Consider the following 20,954-nt stretch of genomic DNA (forward strand, 5'->3'; position numbering starts at 1 on the left):
GGAGCCGGGATGCGCCGCCGGTTGGCATTGCGACACATCCTAACAGACGCCTTCAATAGGGAAGCACGGGCGGACCTCCACACTCTGCGGCATCGTCTCAGGTGTGCCTGGGTGGAAGGAGTTGCCACCTCGATCTCCTGGGAGGGAAACAAGGGAGGTTGAAATCCCAGCCAGCATTCAAATGGAGACATACCCGTAGCTGCGCAGGTCAAGGAGTTGAAAGAGTACTCCACCCATGGAATAAACTTACTCCAGGAGTTAGGCTGTTGCGCAGCCATACAGCGCAGCATGGTCTCCACCCCCTGGTTGGCCCTCTCTGCTTGACCATTGCTTTGGGGGTGGTAGCCGGAAGTCAGACTGACCGTGGCCCCAATGCCCTTGCAAAAATCCTGCCAGACCCGAGAAATGAATTGAGGGCCACGATCAGAGACTATGTCGGAGGGGATCCCGTGGATCCTGACCACATGCTGGACCAGCAGGTCTGTGGTTTCAGCAGAGGATGGAAGCTTGGGCAAAGGAATAAAGTGTGCTGCCTTGGAAAACCTGTCGACGATAGTGAGGATTGTGGTGTTACCTCTAGAAGTGGGAAGTCCCGTGATGAAATCAACAGCAATGTGGGACCAAGGTCGATTGGGGATGGGAAGAGGGTGTAAGAGGCCGGCAGGAGGGCTGTGGCTTGCCTTGTTACGGGCGCAGACGCTGCAGGCGGCGACAAACTCCCGGGTATCCGCCTCCATGGTAGGCCACCAAAAACGGCGTCGGATAAAGCCTAGTGACCTATGGACTCCGGGATGACAGGTAAACACACTAGAATGAGCCCAATCAAGTACCTTGGCCCTTAAAGGTTCTGGGACGAACAGCCTATTAGGGGGTCCGATTCCGGGACCAGGGTCAGAACGTAAGGCCGTCTTGACCAGGCCCTCGATCTCCCAAGTTACCATCCCGATGATGCGGTTAGGGGGAAGGATGGTCTCGGAAGTAGACTTAACGGTAGGTTCCTCTGAGAATATACGAGAAAGAGCGTCCGCCTTGCCATTGCGTGAACCAGGTCTGTAGGTGAGAGTGTAATCGAATCGACAGAAAAATTGTGCCCAGCGAGCTTGCCTGTCATTCAGTCTTTTAGCGGATCGGATGTGAATGAGGTTGCGATGGTCGGTCAGGACCAGGAACGGATGCTTGGCCCCCTCCAGCCAGTGTCGCCATTCGACCAGCGCCTCGTGGACTGCCAACAGTTCTCGGTTCCCAGCATCGTAGTTTCTCTCAGCTGGAGAGAGACGTCTAGAAAAGAATGCACAAGGGTGCAACACATTACTCCCACTGGAACGCTGGGACAAGACTGCCCCAATCCCGGAGTCAGAAGCGTCCACTTCAACCGTGAACGGCACATCCGGGTCAGGGTGTACGAGAACGGGGGCGGAACTGAAGCTCCTCTTGAGGTTCTGGAACGCCACGTCTGCCTCCTTGTTCCACCTAAATGCAGTGATCGTAGATGTTAGTGCGTGGAGAGGTGCAGCTACCTTACTGAAGTTGAGGATGAATCGACGGTAAAATCCTGCAAAGCCTAGGAATCGCCTCAGTTCCGTACGGGTGTTTGGTTGAGGCCAGTCCATAACCGCTTTGACCTTCTTGGGGTCGGCTCTGATGTTACCCTTCTCGATGATGTGGCCAAGGAAGTTTACAGAAGATGAATGGAATTCACATTTCTCTGCCTTGACGAACAAGCGGTTCTCGAGGAGGCGCTGTAGGACCTGTCGGACATGCTGCTGATGCTCCTGCATGTTGTGAGAGAAGACCAGAATATCATCCAGGTACACAACCACAAACTTGTCGAGCATGTCTCTTAAAACGTCGTTAACTAGAGCTTGAAAGACAGCTGGGGCGTTGGTCAGGCCAAAGGGCATGACCCGGTACTCGAAGTGGCCAAGGTGCGTGTTGAAGGCTGTCTTCCACTCATCCCCCTTCCTAATCCGGACAAGATGGTAAGCATTGCGGAGGTCAAGCTTGGTGAAGACAGTTGCAGGAGCAAGAGGTTCAAAGGAGGAGCTCATGAGTGGAAGGGGATACCGGTTCTTGACTGTGATGGCGTTGAGTCTTCGGTAGTCGATACAAGGGCGTAGGGAGCCATCCTTCTTGCCGACAAAGAAGAATCCGGCGGCTACCGGTGACTTGGAGGGAGTGATGATACCTGAAGAGAGTGAGTCCGTAATATAGTTGGACATAGCCTTCTTCTCAGGTATGGACAGGTTGTACAAGCGGCTAGAAGGAAGTACTGCGTCAGGTACGAGATCAATGGCACAGTCGTACGGTCTGTGCGGGGGTAGAGATAGTGCCTGGGCCTTATTGAATACAGCTGCAAGGTCATGGTAAACCGCGGGGACCCCAGACAGGTCAGATGGGGATGACTTAAGTTTGGGGCTCTCCGAGACAGGGGATGCTGCCTTGAGACAGTTAGCATGGCATGCCGTGCTCCAGGATAGGATCTTACCAGAGATCCAGGAAATATGGGGGTCATGCTGGCGAAGCCATGAACGGCCGAGGACAAGAGGAGCGATAGGGGCATTGAGGATTAACAAGCTAATCTGCTCCGTGTGGTTGCCGGACAGGGTTAGTGTGAGCAGTGCTGTACGGTGGGTGATGGGACCCAGGGGATGCCCGTCCAGGGCCTGAGCTGGTAAAGGCTTGTCCAGAGGCAGAAGCTCAATCCCGGCCTGACAGGCAAAATTACGGTCCATAAAACTAACATCTGCTCCTGAGTCCACATACGCTCCCACCTTCAGTCCTCTTGATTCCCAAGACAATGTTGCGGGGAAAAGGATACCAGGGTCACAGTGGCTCCGGGTAAAGGTGGTGTGGCTCACAAGTACTCCCCTTACTTGTGAGCCTGGTCTTTTGGTCGTGTGGGGCAGGTCACGATCATGTGACCCGCACAACTACAGTAGAGGCAGAGGCGCTGACGGAACCTCCTTTCCCGTTCCTCTGTGGCCAGTCGAGTCCTGCCCAACTGCATGGGTTCCATCCCGCTGGTTGGTGCAGGGAGAAACCCAGACTGGTCCACCAAGTGGGCGCCTTCATCCCCACCTCTGGCCGCGCTAGGAGAGTAAGACACGGTACGGTTCCCCCACACCGGCCTTCTGGTCCTCTCCTGGACTGAAAGTCTTCGTTCAGCCGCTCGTTCCTTGAGTCTCTTGTCCATCAGTAGGGCCAGCTGAATGAGGTCCTGGTAGGAGGCAGGTTGGTCCCGCAACAATCCGTCCTTGATCTCGTCGGAGAGGCCTCGACGGTAGGCGCTCAACAAGGCCTTGTTATCCCACCCGCTGTCTGCGGCCAGGGTGCGGAACTCAAGAGTGTAATCTGCCACAGAACGAGAACTTTGCTGAAGGGAGTGTAGACGTGAGGCGGCGTCTCCTCCATCGGAGGGATGGTCAAAAACTGCCCTAAACTCCGTGCGAAAAGCATCATAATTCATGCTGAGGCCAAGGTTGTGGTCCACAGCTGCTGTGGCCCACTGGAGAGCCCTTCCGGTCAATAAAGAAAAAATAAAGGCAATCTTGGCCCCGTCAGAGGTGTACCGGGAGGGCTGATGACGAAATACCATATCACACTGGACCAGGAAACCACGACATAACTCAAAATCCCCTTCGAAAGCCTTAGGGCTAGCGATCTTCGGCTCGCAGGAAGACGGGGGCTGTGTGGGGGCTGCCGCGGCGGGGGCGGCTAGTACGCGCTCCGGGGGAGCGGCAGAGCTTGGGGAGATCAAGTCCAGTCGAGCCAACATGCTAGCAAAAGCAGCATCCAGCTTATTCTCAAGAACACAAAAGCGCTCTTGGTGCTGCTGGAGTGCAGTGTGCATGGCTGCGACACTTGGTACCGGGGAGCCTCGGGAGGGGAGCGGGGTACGTGCCGCGTCCTTGCCGTCTGGTTCTGACATGGCGAGAACGTACTGTGACGGTACAACGGGAGAAGAAGACGGCAGAGGAACGATGACGTCGTTAGCTGTCAGCGTATTTAATGACAGTTTAGTGTGTGAGTGAGATGTGTATTTAACCAAAGAGATGTAGTGTGACGAAGTGTGAGACTTATCTGAGTATGGTTGCCAGAGGGTGTTGAGGATGCGTGTTGGGATCCAGGCAGAAGTCCAGCAAGGAGCAAGGCGGAATCGAACGTCGGGGAGCAGGCAGATGGTCAAGGGCAGGAGCTTGGTTTCGTGGTCGTTAGGCAGGCGTGAGGTCGATGTCCAGGAAGGCAAGGGAAAATCCACGGGAGGTCCAAGGTGACGAGACACACAACTCGACGACAAGGAAGGATGGCGGGAGGCTGGAAGACGACACAACACAGGAGACAATGAGCACAACAGGGAAGGAGCACAGGGAAATAGTTTGCACATGCAGAGGAGCTAGATACGTGTGGGCTTACTGTACTGGGTACGTGAAGCTACGTTCTCGCGTCGGATCTCAGGCTGCGTCTGCTCTTGAAGGCAGCTCGCTCATCACAGGCAGGTGTGTAGTTTGGTGAGTGTTTGCAGGTGCGAGGAGGCACGCCCGCAGCGGAGAGAGAGCACATGTGGGAGTGGCCCGTGGTGTGCTTGTCCGGACGCCCAGCAGGAGGAGACATAGCAGGAAGAGAGGAAGCAGGAGTGTGACCCATAACATAAATGTGTTTAATTTTTCCTAGATGTCTTCATACTTTGTGTTAAAATGTCCTAATTTTCTGTCTATACTTCCTCAAAATGTCCAAATGTCCTTACTTTGTGTCGACGAGACTTTTTTTCCTGTCAATTTATGTCTTTTCTTTGTAATTAGTCGAAATATAAAGAAGATATATGCATACTGTCCATGTCCTGTTCATTTTCCTTTTTATTGTTACAGAACTAAATAGGCATATATTTGTTTTGAATTGAACATACAATTTACTTTTTGAAATTGCGATTGTTTCCAGGCTGCGCCGCTGGACCTGATAGACACAGGAAAGGGTCTGAAGGTCCAGACAGCCAAACCTCATCTGGTCAGTCTGGGCAGTGGGAGGCTGAGTGTTGCTATCACCTTGCTGCCACTCAAAGAAGGTAATTAGAGTATATTCCGCATGTTGTTACATTCTACTTTAATGATTGGTGTTTTCAACTGAGCTTCTCTGATTCAACGTGAGTCATCCTTTTGGAAAAGCCTATAAAAAAAAGATGTGCTTTTGGTCTTTGGGTCAAAAGTTATTTTGGAACAGCTGTTTCTCCGAGTCACAGCATCCAATTTAAGTACTTTTCTGTAACGCCCTCTTCTCAGTGTGTCACATTTTTATCTATTTTGAGCTTTATTTTCATCATCCATTCACTTTTACCGTTCCTTTTCTGAATTACTTACAACACTTACCATCTTGCTCATGCAGCAGCTTGGTCTTACGTTGAAGTGAGAAATCGCAACAATGCAAAGGAGAGATTTGGGAAACTACTCCTCTCTTACCCATATTTCTACTGAAAAGAAAAGGACGTACCGTATTTTCCGCACTATAAGGCGCACCTAAAAACCTCCAATTTTCTCAAAAGCTGACAGTGCGCCTTATAATCCGGTGCGCTTTATATATGGACCAATATTGAGCCACAACAGGTCTCGCAACTACGGTAAGCAGCCGCGGCTTCATTTTCCCCTGTAGAAGAAGAAGCGCGTGGTGCATGCTGGGATATATGACTGCGGGAGGTGTACCGTTTCTTTTCCATTTGTGTGTTTGTGTAAAGACCCCAAAATGGCTCCTTTTAAGAGGCACGCTTACGACACAGAGTTTAAAGTCAAGGCGATCAGACACGCAGGAGAACACGGGAATAGAGCAGCAGCGAGAGAATTTAAAATTAAAGGCGAACATTATCACCAGACCTATGTAAGCGTCAATATATACCTTGATGTTGCAGAAAAAAGACCATATATTTTTTTAACCGATTTCCGAACTCTAAATGGGTGAATTTTGGCGAATTAAACCTCTTTCTATTATTTGCTCTCGGAGCGATGACGTCACGTTGTGACGTCACCTAGGTAGTCAACCGCCATTTTCTCAAAGACATTATAAACATCGGGTCATATCAGCTCTGTTATTTTCCGTTTTTTCGGCTGTTTTCCGTACCTTTGAGACATCATGCCTCGTCGGTGTGTTGTCGGAGGGTGTAACAACACGATCAAGGACGGATTCAAGTTGATTTACGTAGAATGTGCATCGATTAGCACGGCATACTAATCAATGCTAACACGCTATTTAAGCTAGCTCTATGTACATTTGTAGCTATATTTGCATCCAGCCTTTCTCTCCACCCACATTTAATGCCAAACAAACACTTACCAATCGACGGATTTAATTTGCTCCAGTGTCACAAGATGCGAAAGTCCCGATCGTTTGGTCTGCACATTTTACCGGCGATGCTAAGGCAGACATGGCACAGAGATGTATGGATATCCTGCAGATGCATTTCCAACGATAAAGTCAACAAAATCACAAAAGTGAGTTTTGTTGATGTTATTGACTTATGTGCTAATCAGACATATGTGGTCACGGCATGACTGCCAGCTAATCGATGCTAACATGCTATTTAGGCTAGCTGTATGTACATTTGTAGCTATATTTGCATCCAGCGTTTCCCTCCACCCACATGTAATGCCAAACAAACACTTACTAATCAACTGATTTAAGTTGCTCCAGTGTCACAAGATGCGAAAGTCCCGATCGTTTGGTCTGCACATTTTACCGGCGATGCTAAGGCAGACATGGCCGAATAGCGTCAATAGCTAATCGCTCAATAGCTTCAGTTTCTTCTTCAATTTCGTTTTCGCTATCCGCCTCCATACTCCAAACATCCGTTTCAATACATGCGTAATCTGTTGAATCGCTTAAGCCGCTGAAATCCGAGTCTGAATCCCAGCTAATGTCGCTATATCTTGCTGTGCTATCCGCCTGGATAGCATGTGTATCACTGGATGACGTCACAGGAAAATGGACGGTGGCTTCACAGATAGCGAAAATCAGGCAGTTTAAAGTCTTTTTTCGGGATATTCCACGATGGGTAAAATTTTGAAAAAAACTTCGAAAAATAAAACAAGCCACTGGGAATAGATTTTTATTGGTTTTAACTCTTTTGAAATTGTGATAATGTTCCCCTTTAACGAATAAATGGTGCGGAAGTGGAGGAAGCAACAAGATGACCTGCGCCAAGTAAAGAACATAAAATTAGCTTTACATGTTTATTTTGTGTGTTGTGTTGTGTGACATTAACGTTTGAGCAAAGTTAAAGTACTGATATATTATTATTGCTTTGCACTATTTCGAGTGTTACTATATTGTGATTGCACTAACAGTTGATTTACCGTAACAGTATCAGCCTGTTTTTACATGTTTATTGATTCAAGGAAATGTTCCCCTCCACTATGTGATATAAACGTTGCACTACATGTTATACCTTGCTGTTGTGAAAATATAAACAAAATACCACGTCCCTGACTTTACCTCGGGAAAAATAATAAAACAGCTGTTCATTCATTTTGGGAGTGTCAGAACCCTGGTTTGTAATCTATTAATAAAGTTTGACTGACCTATCTGACTGTTTTGTTGAAATTTCTTTTGGCGCAGCTCAATCTAATGGATGCATAACATAACCCCAGCCTCTACTGTAGCGTCTATTCCAGACCTGGGCAAATTAAAGCCCAAGGGCCACATGCCCCCGAGCCTTAATTAAATCTGGCCCGCCGGACATCCCTAAATGATTTTTTTTTTATCTTTAAGATTGAAAGTGCAGCGGCCATTATGATGTGCAGTCATGATTTCTAATGACCGTAAGTCTTCAACTATACAAAGTATTTCAATGGTTGGAATCTGCGCTTATGGATAATATACCAATTACTATGGTCATCTAAATAGTTACTATGGTAGTCTAATTAGTTACTATGGTTGTCTAATTAGTTACTATGGTAATCTCATTAGGTACTATGGTAATCTAAGTCACAGCAGCTCAGACAAGGCACCAAGCAGTGTGGGCGGGAAGGGTTTCCACATACGAGGACGGAGATTTTCACAACAAAGTTCTAAAGCTTAGTGATATATAGAATAGAATAAAATAGAATAGAAAATACTTTATTGATCTCTGGGGGAAATTCAGCAAATATCAGATGTATCAGATTGTAGGGTTTATTTGGTACCCTTCGCGTTCCTATTTCACTGTTTGTGGCATTTTTGTTGCGTTTCACTTTATTGTAAAATATGTCGATCAAAAGGGGGTGTGACGATCATATTCTGTCAATATTCTGTGTTTTATCCTTCATAGGAAAATATAAAATTCCATTACGTTTTTTAAGGCGGTCTGGCACAACGTTTTTAGCATTCAGTCAGACATTATTGTGAGGTTTTGTATCAGTGTTCCTAAAAATAGATATACCGGCCCGACCAGACAAATTTTTTTCTCGAAATGTGGCCCCCGAGTTAAAGTAACTGCCCAGGCCTGGTCTATTCTATGTGTCTTATAATGCGATGCGCCTTATATATGAACAACGTTTTAAAATAGGCCATTCATTGAAGGTGCATATTAATCCGGTGCGCCTTATAGTGCGGAAAATACGGTAATTGAAAATATGATGAAAAAAAATATGTGTACGTAAATGTGGTTGAAGTTTTAAAGGTTTTTTTTATTTTTATTATTCCTCAAGCATGTTAGCATCACAGTGCAATAATTATACTTATCCATCCATCCATTTTCTACCGCTTGACCCTTTTGGGGTTGCGGGGGGTTGCTGGAGACTCTCTCAGCTGCATTTGGGCGGGAGGCGGGGTACACCCTGGACAAGTCGCCACCTCATCGCAGTAATTATACTTAACAATAAAAAATGTAATAGTAATATGCCAATGATAACAATATTGCTTGTATTCCGACAAGTGAAAACCAGTGGTGGTCAACCAAGCCACGATGGTTGTTGTACAGCAAGCAGCACACACACTATCTGAGTACACAAGGGGCCTAGATCTTCCTGCAAATAGCAGATATGAGCAAAAAAATCTAACTATGCAATGGAATACATCCCTATATATCATCCCCCAAAAAAATATTTGTCGAGTGATGAAGGATTATTCGTCGGTGCAGTTCCCTAACACAGTGGTTCTCAAATGGGGGTACGTCTACCCCTGGGGGTACTTGAAGGTATGCCAAGGGGTATGTGAGATTTTTTTTAAATATTCTAAAAATAGCAACAATTCAAAAATCCTTTATAAATATATTTATTGAATAATACTTCAACAATATATGAATGTAAGTTCATAAAATGTGAAAATAGATGCAAAAATGCAATATTTAGTGTTGACAGATAAGATTTTTTGTGGACATGTTCCATAAATATTGATGTTAAAGTTTTCTTTTTTGTAAAGAAATGTTTAGAATTAAATTCAGGAATCCAGATGGATCTCTATTAAAATCCCCAAAGAGGGCACTTTAATTTGATGATTACTTCTATGTGCAGAAATCTTTATTTATAATTGAATAACTTGTTTATTTTTCAACAACTTTTTAGTTATTTTTACATCTTTTTTCCCCAAAAAGTTCAAGAAAGACCACTACAAATGAGCAATATTTTGCACTTTTATACAATTTAATAAATCAGAAACTGATGTCATAGTGCTGTATTTTACTTCTTTATCTCTTTTTTTTCAACCAAAAATGCTTTGCTCTGATTAGGGGGTACTTGAATTAAAAACATGTTCACGGGGGGTACATCACTGAAAAAAGGTTGAGAACCACTGCCCTAACATATCGAACTATCGTGTTCTCCAGACATCATTCTACACAACAAAACAGATGAAAACTTGGTAAAGCACGGAGGTCTCCAGCTTCTTTTTGTGTGGCTGAGTCAATGAAATTGGTATCAAGACTGTCCCAGATAAACATCCTTTGTTTGTTGCATTTCATGATTTAACTCTGTGTCTCCTGTCATGTTTGTTGCCTGCCCTTGCTGTTGCACGACCCGTAGTAGTAGGGTGTTTTTCCCTGTCTTTATCAAACTATAACTATAGATGTCAATCCTTTATGATTGCTGTATTTTGTAAAAGCTTAACTTTTTTGCTCATATTTGATTTCATTTTAGACTCACCGAGTTTGTGCTTTACGGAACACTCCTAGCAAAAATGTGTCTTAAGTAGGGCTGGGCAACGATTAAAAATTTTAATCAGAATTAATCGCAGTAATTCTCCGATTAATCATGATTAACTGCATCGTATATGCAAAACCTAATAATGAATTCAAAAGTAGTGTGTAGTGCACGGGCAGCACGGTGGAAGAGGGGTTAGTTGAGTTTATATCAAAATGGATACATGGATGATACATCAGAGGATTGGGAGAATGTCATGTGGTCAGATGAAACCGAAAAAGAACTTTTTGGTATAAACTCAACACGTCGTGTTTGGAGGAAGAAGAATACTGAGTGGCATCCCAAGAACACCATATCTACTGTGAAGCATGGGGGTGGAAACATCATGCTTTGGGGATGTTTTTCTGCTAAGGGGACAGGACGATTGATCCATGTTAAGGAAAGAATGAATGGGGCCATGTATCGTGAGATTTTGAGCCAAAACCTCCTTCCATCAGTGAGAGCTTTGAATGTTTTTTTTCCACCACAATTTACAAATAAATTCTTTAAAATTCCTACGATGTGAATTCCTGGATTTTTTTAATTCACATTCTGTCTCTCACAGTTGAAGTGTACCTATAATGAAAATTACAGACCTCTGTCATCATTTTAAGTGAACTTGCACAATCGGTGGCTGACTAAATAATTGTTTGCCACACTGTATAACCTAATCATATTGTTTTGTCAACTTAAAAATAGCTGACCGTTTTTTCCCCCTTCTCTGGGATTATATTCCAAGTTTTGATCTCGGACGTCTGGTCACTTATAGCAGTGGTTCTCAACCTTTTTTCAGTGATGTACCCCCTGTCAACATTTTTTTAATTCAAATAGCCCCTAATCAGAGCAAAGCATTTTTGGTTGAAAAAAAAGAGATAAAGTAGTAAAATACAGCACTATGTCATCAGGTTCTGATTTGTTAAATTGTATAACAGTGCAAAATATTGCTCATTTGTAGTGGTCTTTCTTGAAAATTTTGGAAAAAAAGATATAAAAATAATTAAAAACTTGTTGAAAAATAAACAAGTGAATCAATTATAAATAAAGATTTCTACACATAGAAGTAATCATCAACTTAAAGTGCCCTCTTTGGGGATTGTAATAGAGATCCATCTGGATTCCTGAATTTAATTCTAAACATTTCTTTACAAAAAAGAAAACTTTAACATCAATATTTATGGAACATGTCCACAAAAAATCTTATCTGTCAACACTGCATATTGCATTGTTGCATTTCTTTTCACAGTTTATGAACTTACATTCATATTTTGTTGAAGTATTATTCAATAAACAAAATTATGGAGGATTTTTGAATTGTTGCTGTTTTTAGAATATTTTTTTTTAAACCTCACGTACCCCTTGGAATACCTTCAAGTACCCCCAGGGGTACGCATACCCCCATTTGAGGACCACTGACTTATAGCATATAAGAATATTCTATTACTGTTAAGTAAACTATGAATAATAAAACCCGCCAAAATATGTGTCCTTTATCATACTTGCACGTATGACAAAAAAGCATATGAAAATCAGTGGTAATCAGTGAGGTAAAATGAATTAAATGCACTGACAGTTCATTGCTCCTGCCAAATGAATTGCACTGAGTAGAGCGGATCACCACTCCAAGATGGCGGCCCCACGTCTCATCAGCGCCAGTAGGCAGTAGCGCTCGATGCTGCGTCTACTTATAAGATGTCTATGGTTATAGCGTTAGCAGTGAGTTTACAGCCTCACTGATTTAACTACACAGCAAATAAAAGTCACGTTACTTAGCCAATAAACGTTAGCTTGCATTCAAAACTTATCCTTCTTTGTGCATCTTCAAATGTTGAACGAAGTTGGAAGTTATTGCGTCTCCATTTGTAATGTTCGAACTGCATGTTTTGCATACTGGAATTCCTTTTTTGTTGACTAAGTCGTACTTTTAATACCCGAACGAAACCAACTTTGGCATAATTTTTTCTCACGGCCGCGTTTAAGTTTGACATTTCCTCTTTATAGGTTTTCCTGCAATTTGATTGGATGAATGCTGTGGGATGAAAACAACATAGATCTAATTTGATTGGCTATTGTACTGAGAGCACACACGCTGACACAACACACACCTTGACAGACACACACATGAATAACTTCTTAATTTTTTGGTTTTGGGGAAAGTAGCAAGTCATGTCAAGTCAGAAGGCTCAAGTCCAAGTGAAGTCACGAGTTATTGATGTTAAAGTCTAAGTCGAGTTGCAAGTCTCTTTACATTTTGTCAAGTCGAGTCTAAAGTCATCAAATTCATGACTCAAGTCTGACTCGAGTCCAAGTCATGTGACTCGAGTCAACACCTCTGTTGCTAACACAAAAATAACGTATATACTGTATGATAAGCAAAGCACACTACAACAGCTTTGCAGTATAGGTGTGCTACTAAAACCTAATAGATGCAGTTTGATAACCTTGGTGTTATTTTAGAGTAGTGTTTTATGGGTTCTGAAGACTGGATGCACTGACAGACTCACAGTCAAAAAGCTGGAGTTCAATGAGGGGTTTTGTAACTTCACTTTTATAGTTTTCACCATAAATGGAAGGTTATTGTGGTAGTCCATATGTCAGCCATCCTTGCTGGCCAGTCGTGGACTGTGGGCCTTGAATTTGATATCTGTGGTCAAAATGCCTTAAATTACTATTACAGAAATAACAGGAAACTAACAACATTGCTTTTCAACCATTTTGATTTCTTCATTATTTGCTGTGTAATTGTAATACAGTAACAACCAGTTGTCATCAAAAACAATCTTGCTAGTGCAACAATCCTGAATCAAAGAGGTTGTGCACAGACAATATATCTTTGGGTGGGCATCCAGCCCCTGTTTTCTAGGCAAGAATGTTTTTTCCCACCAAGAACCTCCTCTGTATTCAGGTCAACTCTGTAGTGCTGTGAAAGTTTTATACTGCTATCATGTGTGCAATGTTTCCCTGTTTGCATGTTGCCTGCTAGCTTTTCCAAGCAACAACACTGTCCTCATGGGTTTGGGCCATCTCACGCTTACTAAAGCTTTTTTACACTTACACTTTCCACCATTTAGATGTATTCAGTGATTGTTGTGTAATTCTAATAAAGTGCTTATCAGTCTTCAAACCTAGTGACGCACCTGCATTCAGTATTCAATTACACGTTTTGGACAATTTCTTTATTTACTTGTCTATTAATTCATCTCTCCGCTGATTTTGACTCATTAAACATTTCATGATTTATTAATTAAAATGTTTCTTATTTAATTACACATATTATTTCCGTAGTTATTTTTATTTATTTGTTATGATTTTTAACACCATTTACTGTTCTTTTTTCCTTTTATCACTGCACAATTCAGACAGGCTTATTGTCTACTCAGTTGTATGTAACTTGTATCCAAATGCTCTCACATTTTTTAAATGTCCTCATACTTTGTTTGGAAATTTCCTTAATGTGTCCAAATTCCTTACTTTGTTTCCAAATGTTCTTACTTGCCAACATTAGCATGTCAAGAGTTAGCACTGTCAACTACAGAGTGATATGACTCTGAGGTGTAGGCTGTAAAATTTGCTAAGAAAAAAAAAAGTGCTTATGTCCATCCATCCATCCATCCATCCATTTCCTACCGCTTATTCCCTTTTAGGGGTCGCGTGGTGTAAACAGTAAATGACAAATCCATTTTGCATATCGTACGTGTTTTTACATTGACTTTTTCATTAGAGCAGGGATTCTTAACCTTGTTGGAGTTACCGAACCCCACCAGTTTCATATGCGCATTCACCGAACCCTTCTTTAGTGAAAAATAAAAATGTTTTTCAAATTCAAGACAGAGTTATAGGTTTTTTTACGGGTGCACAAAATGAACCGTGCATGAACATTACCTTGTTCAAAAAACAAAACCAACACAGTGCATGAACTCACAACAAACTACACACCAGTAAATGCTATGGAAAATTAGAGGGAACATTGTTTGGGGGTGTCCATAATACGCCCATAGGGAGAAGTTTTTATTTACACAATGAGTCGGGTCTATCTTGACCTCCGCGGCAGAGTTTCCGCCGAACCACTGAGGCCGACTCACCGAACCCCTAGGGTTCGATCGAACCCTGGTTAAGAACCACTGCATTAGAGTTTACATTGAGCTGTCCTGCTACTGCCTGTAGGACCCCCATTAGCTATGGAAGGACTTTCCAGTGACTATGCTTTGCATATAATGGAAATGTTGCACCCACCTTAGATGGCTACCATGTACACATGTCCAAAACCGTGTATGGACACGTCACTTGGATGTGTTATTTGACAATTTTGCATTTTGTTTTGTATAAGTTCAACACCCTTTTCATTCTTTCTTTTCTTTCCTTTGTCACTACCAATTTATCTTTGCCCATATTCTCTTCTTTTCTCTCCCTAATAGAAAATGGTGACACCCAGCAAACACAGGAAGTGAACAAAGTTTTTACTGATAAAATCTAAACTAGGCTGACCATATTGTGAAATCCCAAAAAGAGGACACACATATGCGTGCCAAGGCAGCAGCACGCCAAGGCCTGGACTAGGTAAAAATTTGCCAATGATACTTGAACTTGCTTTATAAATAATATATTTATTTAAATAAAGCATTTTTTCTCCTCCGTTGACAGCAGTGTTGGTGCTAAGAATTTTCAAAATGGGTCCCATGGACTCCATCAAGTCATAAAAATGGGGTCCCACACTAAATTTTTGGGGTCCCACTTTTTTGTAAGCATTTTGAAAACAAATGATAAATGTATGCATTGTCCTGTTATATCTCACATAATACATTCTATATTGTGTTTTGGAAAAAGCTTGTCATAAACGTTACTTAATTCATTAAAATAAATAATACAAAAAGAAGACATATTTGTATGCATATCTACAGTAAATGTATTCAGTTATAAACATTCATTCACTTTCTTCTTTCCTTCATGGATCTAAACTTTACCGCTGCTGGTAGTTTTTTCTATGTTTTTATTTAATAAGTTGTAGGTGTATTTATGTCAGTATAAAAGTGTAGAAAGTGTTTTTCTTCGGTCATGAAATGATGATAATGCCAGGGCACACATACATTTTATATTTAACGCTTAAATCTCTGGAGTCTACATCAACTTCTGATCTATTCCTCATTTTAAAATGTTTTAGTTGTTTTTTGTTTGTTTGTTTTACGCCTTTTTTGTCAAACAAAACTATGTTTTTTTTATGGCAAACACACAAAATATGCAAAATCTTCCACCAAAAATATTTTTCAAAGTGGAATATTTGATGTGACGGAATCGGGGTTGAGGTTGGGGGATGGTAGTTTGTAGCTGGGCATCCAAGAAGAGTCAGTGTTACAAGGGGTCTCGGTATTTGTTCTGTTGTGTTTATGTTGTGTTACGGTGCGGATGTTCTCCCAAAATGTGTTTGTCATTCTTGTTTGGTGTGAGTTCACAGTGTGGCGCATATTTGTGACAGTGTTAAAGTTGTTTATAAATCCACCCTCAGTGTGACCTGTTTGGCTGCTTGATTGCCAACCAATCCACTACCTCACTCTCTCGCTGTCTCTGTCTCTGCCCATCCCTCAAGACTGTTGCTGAGTACGCACACCTTCTCAATTTTTTTTGTTTTTAATCCATCTTAACTTTGTACGTATATTTGCAATCTTGACACCAAACGCCGGACATTTTGAGGCTTTTAAAAAACTCCGCCCGGACAGTCCCACAAAAGAAGACACGTCTGGTGAAAAGAGGATGTATAGTCAGTTTATCTAAACACAATAATTGTTCCATGTTAAACTCATGTTGAGAATGAATAAAAGAAGGGGTATAGCTTCGTTTCTTCCTACTCCTTTTAGACAAATTATACACACTATAAAAATCCAATGCAACACATGTATTTCTCTCTCTTGCAGGGGTGACCCGCATAGGCCGGGAAGACGCCCCAATTCCTCAAGACATCACCATCCAGGGGCCAGGAATTGAGGCGGAACACTGCCTTATCTTTAATGAAGGTCAGTCCTCTTTTCGTTCTCATGTGGTTTTCGAATATTCTGTTAAAAAAAAGACTAAACGAGAAAGAAATGAAATGATTACAATAACAAGGGCATGAGTTAATTGCATTCGACCAAGGGTGTCCAAAGTGTGGCCCAAGGGCCATTTGCGGTCTGCAGCCAATTTTTAAAAGCCTGCAGTACATTTTAAAAATATATTTTTTTTTAAATAAAAAAAAACATGCAACTCAGAATAGCTTGATTGGTAACACTAAATTGGCCCTACTGTGTGAATGTTGTCTGTTTTTTTAACTTTTTACATATAGTGTTAAAAGTTTAGAAAAAAATACTTCATTTTGAACAATTTTCTTTTACTGGGACAAAAAAAACACAACTGTCATTAATAATAGTAACTTAAAATTTATGCATTTTTTGTGTTTTTGCCATAAGTAACAATTTTGACAAAAATGGCATGAAACACAAAAATAAAAAATAAAAAAAAATTATACAAACAGTTGGACCTGAAGTTGATCCAGAGATTTAAGCATTAAATACATTTTTTTTTTTTTTTTTTTTTTTTTTTTTTACAAATTTACACATTTTTATGACTGACACCCTTCCGGGTCCCCAGGTCCAAACTTGAGGGGAGCCCTAAAGGTTGACTTTTTTATTTTTTTTTGTATTGATTTTGAAAACGAACAGTTTAATAATGGTTTTGGAATGTGCGTCCCTTCATGGAAATGTTTTTGACTATAAGATACATCTATGCTGGTACTCATTGATAGTCATGTGACTTCTTTTATGCATGCAGGTAAAAGAGAAGATGGTTAATTCAAATATTGCCATGCTAATTGTCGATCTCTTCAGGAGGGGTAGTGACTCTGGACCCCTGCGGTCACCTCTGTAGTCTGGATGGAGTGCAGTTCACTGTGCCCACACCACTCACACAGGGTAAGCTCCATTTTGCCACCTACTGGACTATAACACACATAGCTGGTGGATGGCTTCATCTCATGCAGTGGTTTGGTTATCCTGCATTCCTTTCCATGTGTGAATGATTTCTACACGCATCGACAATGTAAGTGTGTGTATCAGTCAGGATATTCTCATGTGTGTGTGTGTGTGTGTGTGTGTGTGTGTGTGTGTGTGTGTGTGTGTGTGTGTGTGTGTGTGTGTGTGTGTGTGCGCGCGTGGTTTGGCTTAATTCATAATGACTTGGAACTAACAGATACTATGACTCACAAGTTCCATGCAGCAACTGCACAGCATATGCAACAAGTCAGAGAGCGCACTTTTCTTTTCGTTGCATGCACTTTGTAAGTTCAACTGTTTTTGTTTCAGCATGTTAGTGGGTTATTTTTGGTTACATATTAACAGGCCTAACCGCTTTGCTGATTCAAATATTGACACTGTCTTGCAAGAAGCAGAAAACAAAGGCCTCCCCCTGTTTTATGCACACACACACACACACACACACACACAACCACACACACACACACACGCACACGCACACGCACACACACAGTCTGGAGATATTTAGAAAGGGATCTGTTCCGTGACTTTGATCAGCTTTACTTTTGCCCATACAGAAATAGAAATGTGCTTGTATTGCTTAAAACACCCCAGAGCACTGGGAGCTCATCATGCAAAGAATACAATATTTATTTTATTTATATATTTGTTTATTTAACAGTGACGGTGTACATTAATCAACATTGCTGCATACAGTATAATAAGCCAAAAAAGGAGGCTATTTTAACATGCGGCGTGCCCCAGGGGTCAAAAGTAGCAACAAAATTGTTAGTAAAAGTTTGTACTATTTGCAGATGATACTGCTGCATTATTCTCAAATTGCACTCCAGTCATTAACTGTCTTATAAAAAGGTCAGTTAGATACATAATGTCGTTTATAGAGTACATTCAAACCCTTTAAATATTAAATAGAAAAGGCTCAAATGCAATGACGTACAAACAACCATAATAATGTATAAGGCAAACATTAAACTGTTAACCAAAAATTGTACGACAAATATAAACATTAAGGGAAAAAATCTAACATTTTTAAGCACGTATATAAGCATGTACAACACTTAACTATGCATATATGAATAAATACACAATATATAATCAGTATAAACAATTCTTCAGCAGTTACATAGTTATGAGCAGTGGACATAGGTTCAATCAAATTTTGGAAATATTATTCCTGTTACTGCGATGAGGTTGCAACTTGTCCAGGGTTTACGCCGCCTTCCGCCCGATTGTAGCTGAGTTAGGCATCAGCGCTCCCCGCCACCCCAAAAGGGAATAAGCGGTAGGAAATGGATGGATGGATGGATGGATATTCCTGTTATAAAAAACACAAATGTCCACTGAAGAGGATGTTGGTTCTCAAGAGAATGTAGCGCAGGTGTAGCGCAATTGTTTAGATCTGACAAAAGAAAACTACGAAACACAAATGTCCACCGCAGAGGGCGTTGGTTCTTAAGAGAATGTAGCGCATGTGGGACAGGAGGACACAAACAATATAGCATAGCAATGTGAGCTACATTGCTAACTTGCAACATCATGCAAGGTTTGCATGGTCGCTAAAGAAAAACAAACAAATCAGCCTTACAGATCCCATGTCTGCCAATTATTTTTTTTTTTACAAAGCTGTCCTTTAAATTTTCTCAAAAATAGTAAAACTTTCAAAGAGTTATTTAATACAGTTTCATGTAGGGATGGGCGATATGGCCTAAAATCTATATCACAATATATCACGATATATTATTTTTGTATATATCGTGGAACCTTGATTTACAAACTTAATCGGTTCTTGAACGGGGTTCATAAATCAAATAGTTCAATCAATCAATCAAAGTTTACTTATATTGCCCTAAATCACGAGTGTCTGAAAAGGGCTGCACGGGCCACAGTGACATCCTCGGCTCAGATCCCACATCAGGCCAAGGAAAAACTCAACCCAATGGGATACAATGAGAAACCTTGGAGAGGAGTGCAGATGAAACCCCTGCGCGACCGGTTCAATGGTGTTAATAGTGAGAGAGTCCAGTCCATAGTGGGGCCAGCAGGGGATCATCTTGAGTGGAGACAAGTCAGCAGCACAGACGTCCCCAACTGACGCACAGATGAGTGGTTCACCCCGGGTCCCGACTTTGAACAGTTAGCGCTTCATATCCCCCCCCCCTCTCCACAAAGAGGGGCAGAGCAGAAAAGAGATGGCAGATCAACTGGTTTAAAAGGGGGGTCTATTTAAAGGCTGGAACATACAGATGAGCTTTAAGTTGGGACTTAAATGCTTCTAACCAAAAATGGTATGACAAATCTAAAAAAACAAAAAAAATCTGACATTTGTATGTACCTACAACACTTAACACTATGCATATATGAATAAATACCCAATATACAATCAGTATAAACAATATTCCAGCAATTGCATAGTTTTGAGCAGTCAACATTGGTTGTCACGTGTCAGGCACCAAAAGTCTTGAAGGCCTGTTGTTAAAGTCTAAAAGGCCTACTGAAACCCACTACTACCCACCACGCAGTCTGATAGTTTATATATCAATGATGAAATCTTAACATTGCAACACATGCCAATACGGCCTTTTTAGTTTACTAAATTGCAATTTTAAATTTCCCGGGAGTTTCTTCTTGAAAACGTTGCGTAATGATGACGTGTACGCGTGACGTCACGGGCTGTTAGGAAATATGAGCGCTGCGCACACACACAGCTAAAAGTCGTCTGCTTTAACCGCATAATTACACAGTATTTTGGAGATCTGTGTTGCTGAATCTTTTGCAATTCGTTCAATTAATATTGGAGTAGTCAAAGTAGAAAGATGGAGTTGGGAAGCTTCAGCCTTTAGCCACACAAACACACAGTGATTCCTTGTTTAAAATTCACGGGGGTGAAACTTTACTATGGATCACAGCGAACATGGATCCCGACCGAATGTCAACCAGCAGGTTTTGGTGAGAAAATTGTGGTAAAAATTCGCTTCTTACTGGAGATCAGCTGAGCTTGTGCCGCCTATAAAGCTGCCGTCGACTTCCCTGAGACACTGCGCGTCAACACACCCGTGGACACACACCTCCGACTATCTGGTACTGTTAAACTCACTAAAACACTGGCAACACAATAGAAAGATGAGGAATTTACCAGAATTATCCTAGTAAATGTGTCTAAAAATATCTGAAACTTTTTATTTATTTGTTTATTTTTTCTAGTCCGTCGCTATCAATATCATCCAACACGAATCTTTCATCCTTGCTCAAATTAATGGGGAAATCGTCGTTTTCTCGGTCCGAATAGTTGTTTTTGTTGAAGACTCCCATTAAAAACAATGTGAATATGTGAGGAGCCATCAACATGTGACGTCTTCATCTGCGACTTCCGGTAGAGGCAGGGCTTTTCTGTTAGCAAGCAAAAGTTGCGAACTTTATCGTGGATGTTCTCGACTAAATCCTTTCAGCAAAAATATGGCAATATCGCGAAATGATCAAGTATGACACATAGCATGGACCTGCTATCCCCGTTTAAATAAGAAAATCTCACTTCAGTAGGCCTTTAAGTTAAAATAATAGAATTGAAAGACATGCACCTGGGGATAGGTTGATTGCCAACACTAAAATTGGCCCTAGTGTGTGAATGTGAGTGTGAATGTTGTCTGTCTATCTGTGTTGGCCCTGCGATGAGGTGGCGACTTGTCCGGGGTGTACCCTGCCTTCCGCCCGATTGTAGCTTAGATAGGCGCCAGCGCCCCCCGCGACCCCGAAAGGGAATAAGCGGTAGAAAATGGATGGATGGATGGATGAAATACAGTACACGTCAGTG

At 41.9% G+C, this 20,954-nt stretch overlaps 1 protein-coding gene across 6 annotated transcripts in view; it reads left to right on the forward strand.

The window, feature by feature from the left end:
• Positions 1 to 20,954, forward strand: part of phldb2b (pleckstrin homology-like domain, family B, member 2b) — a 108,018-nt gene that overhangs the window by 35,798 nt on the left and 51,266 nt on the right. For all 6 annotated transcript variants that reach the window (XM_061921935.1, XM_061921934.1, XM_061921933.1 and 3 more), the window contains 3 exons: positions 4,936 to 5,059; positions 16,037 to 16,135; positions 16,982 to 17,065. In XM_061921935.1, coding sequence (XP_061777919.1) covers positions 4,936 to 5,059; positions 16,037 to 16,135; positions 16,982 to 17,065 — 307 coding nt within the window. The remainder of the gene's footprint in view (positions 1 to 4,935; positions 5,060 to 16,036; positions 16,136 to 16,981; positions 17,066 to 20,954) is intronic.

The sequence above is a fragment of the Nerophis ophidion genome, linkage group LG15 (genome assembly GCF_033978795.1).
Source record: "Nerophis ophidion isolate RoL-2023_Sa linkage group LG15, RoL_Noph_v1.0, whole genome shotgun sequence".
NCBI classification, from domain to species: domain Eukaryota; kingdom Metazoa; phylum Chordata; class Actinopteri; order Syngnathiformes; family Syngnathidae; genus Nerophis; species Nerophis ophidion.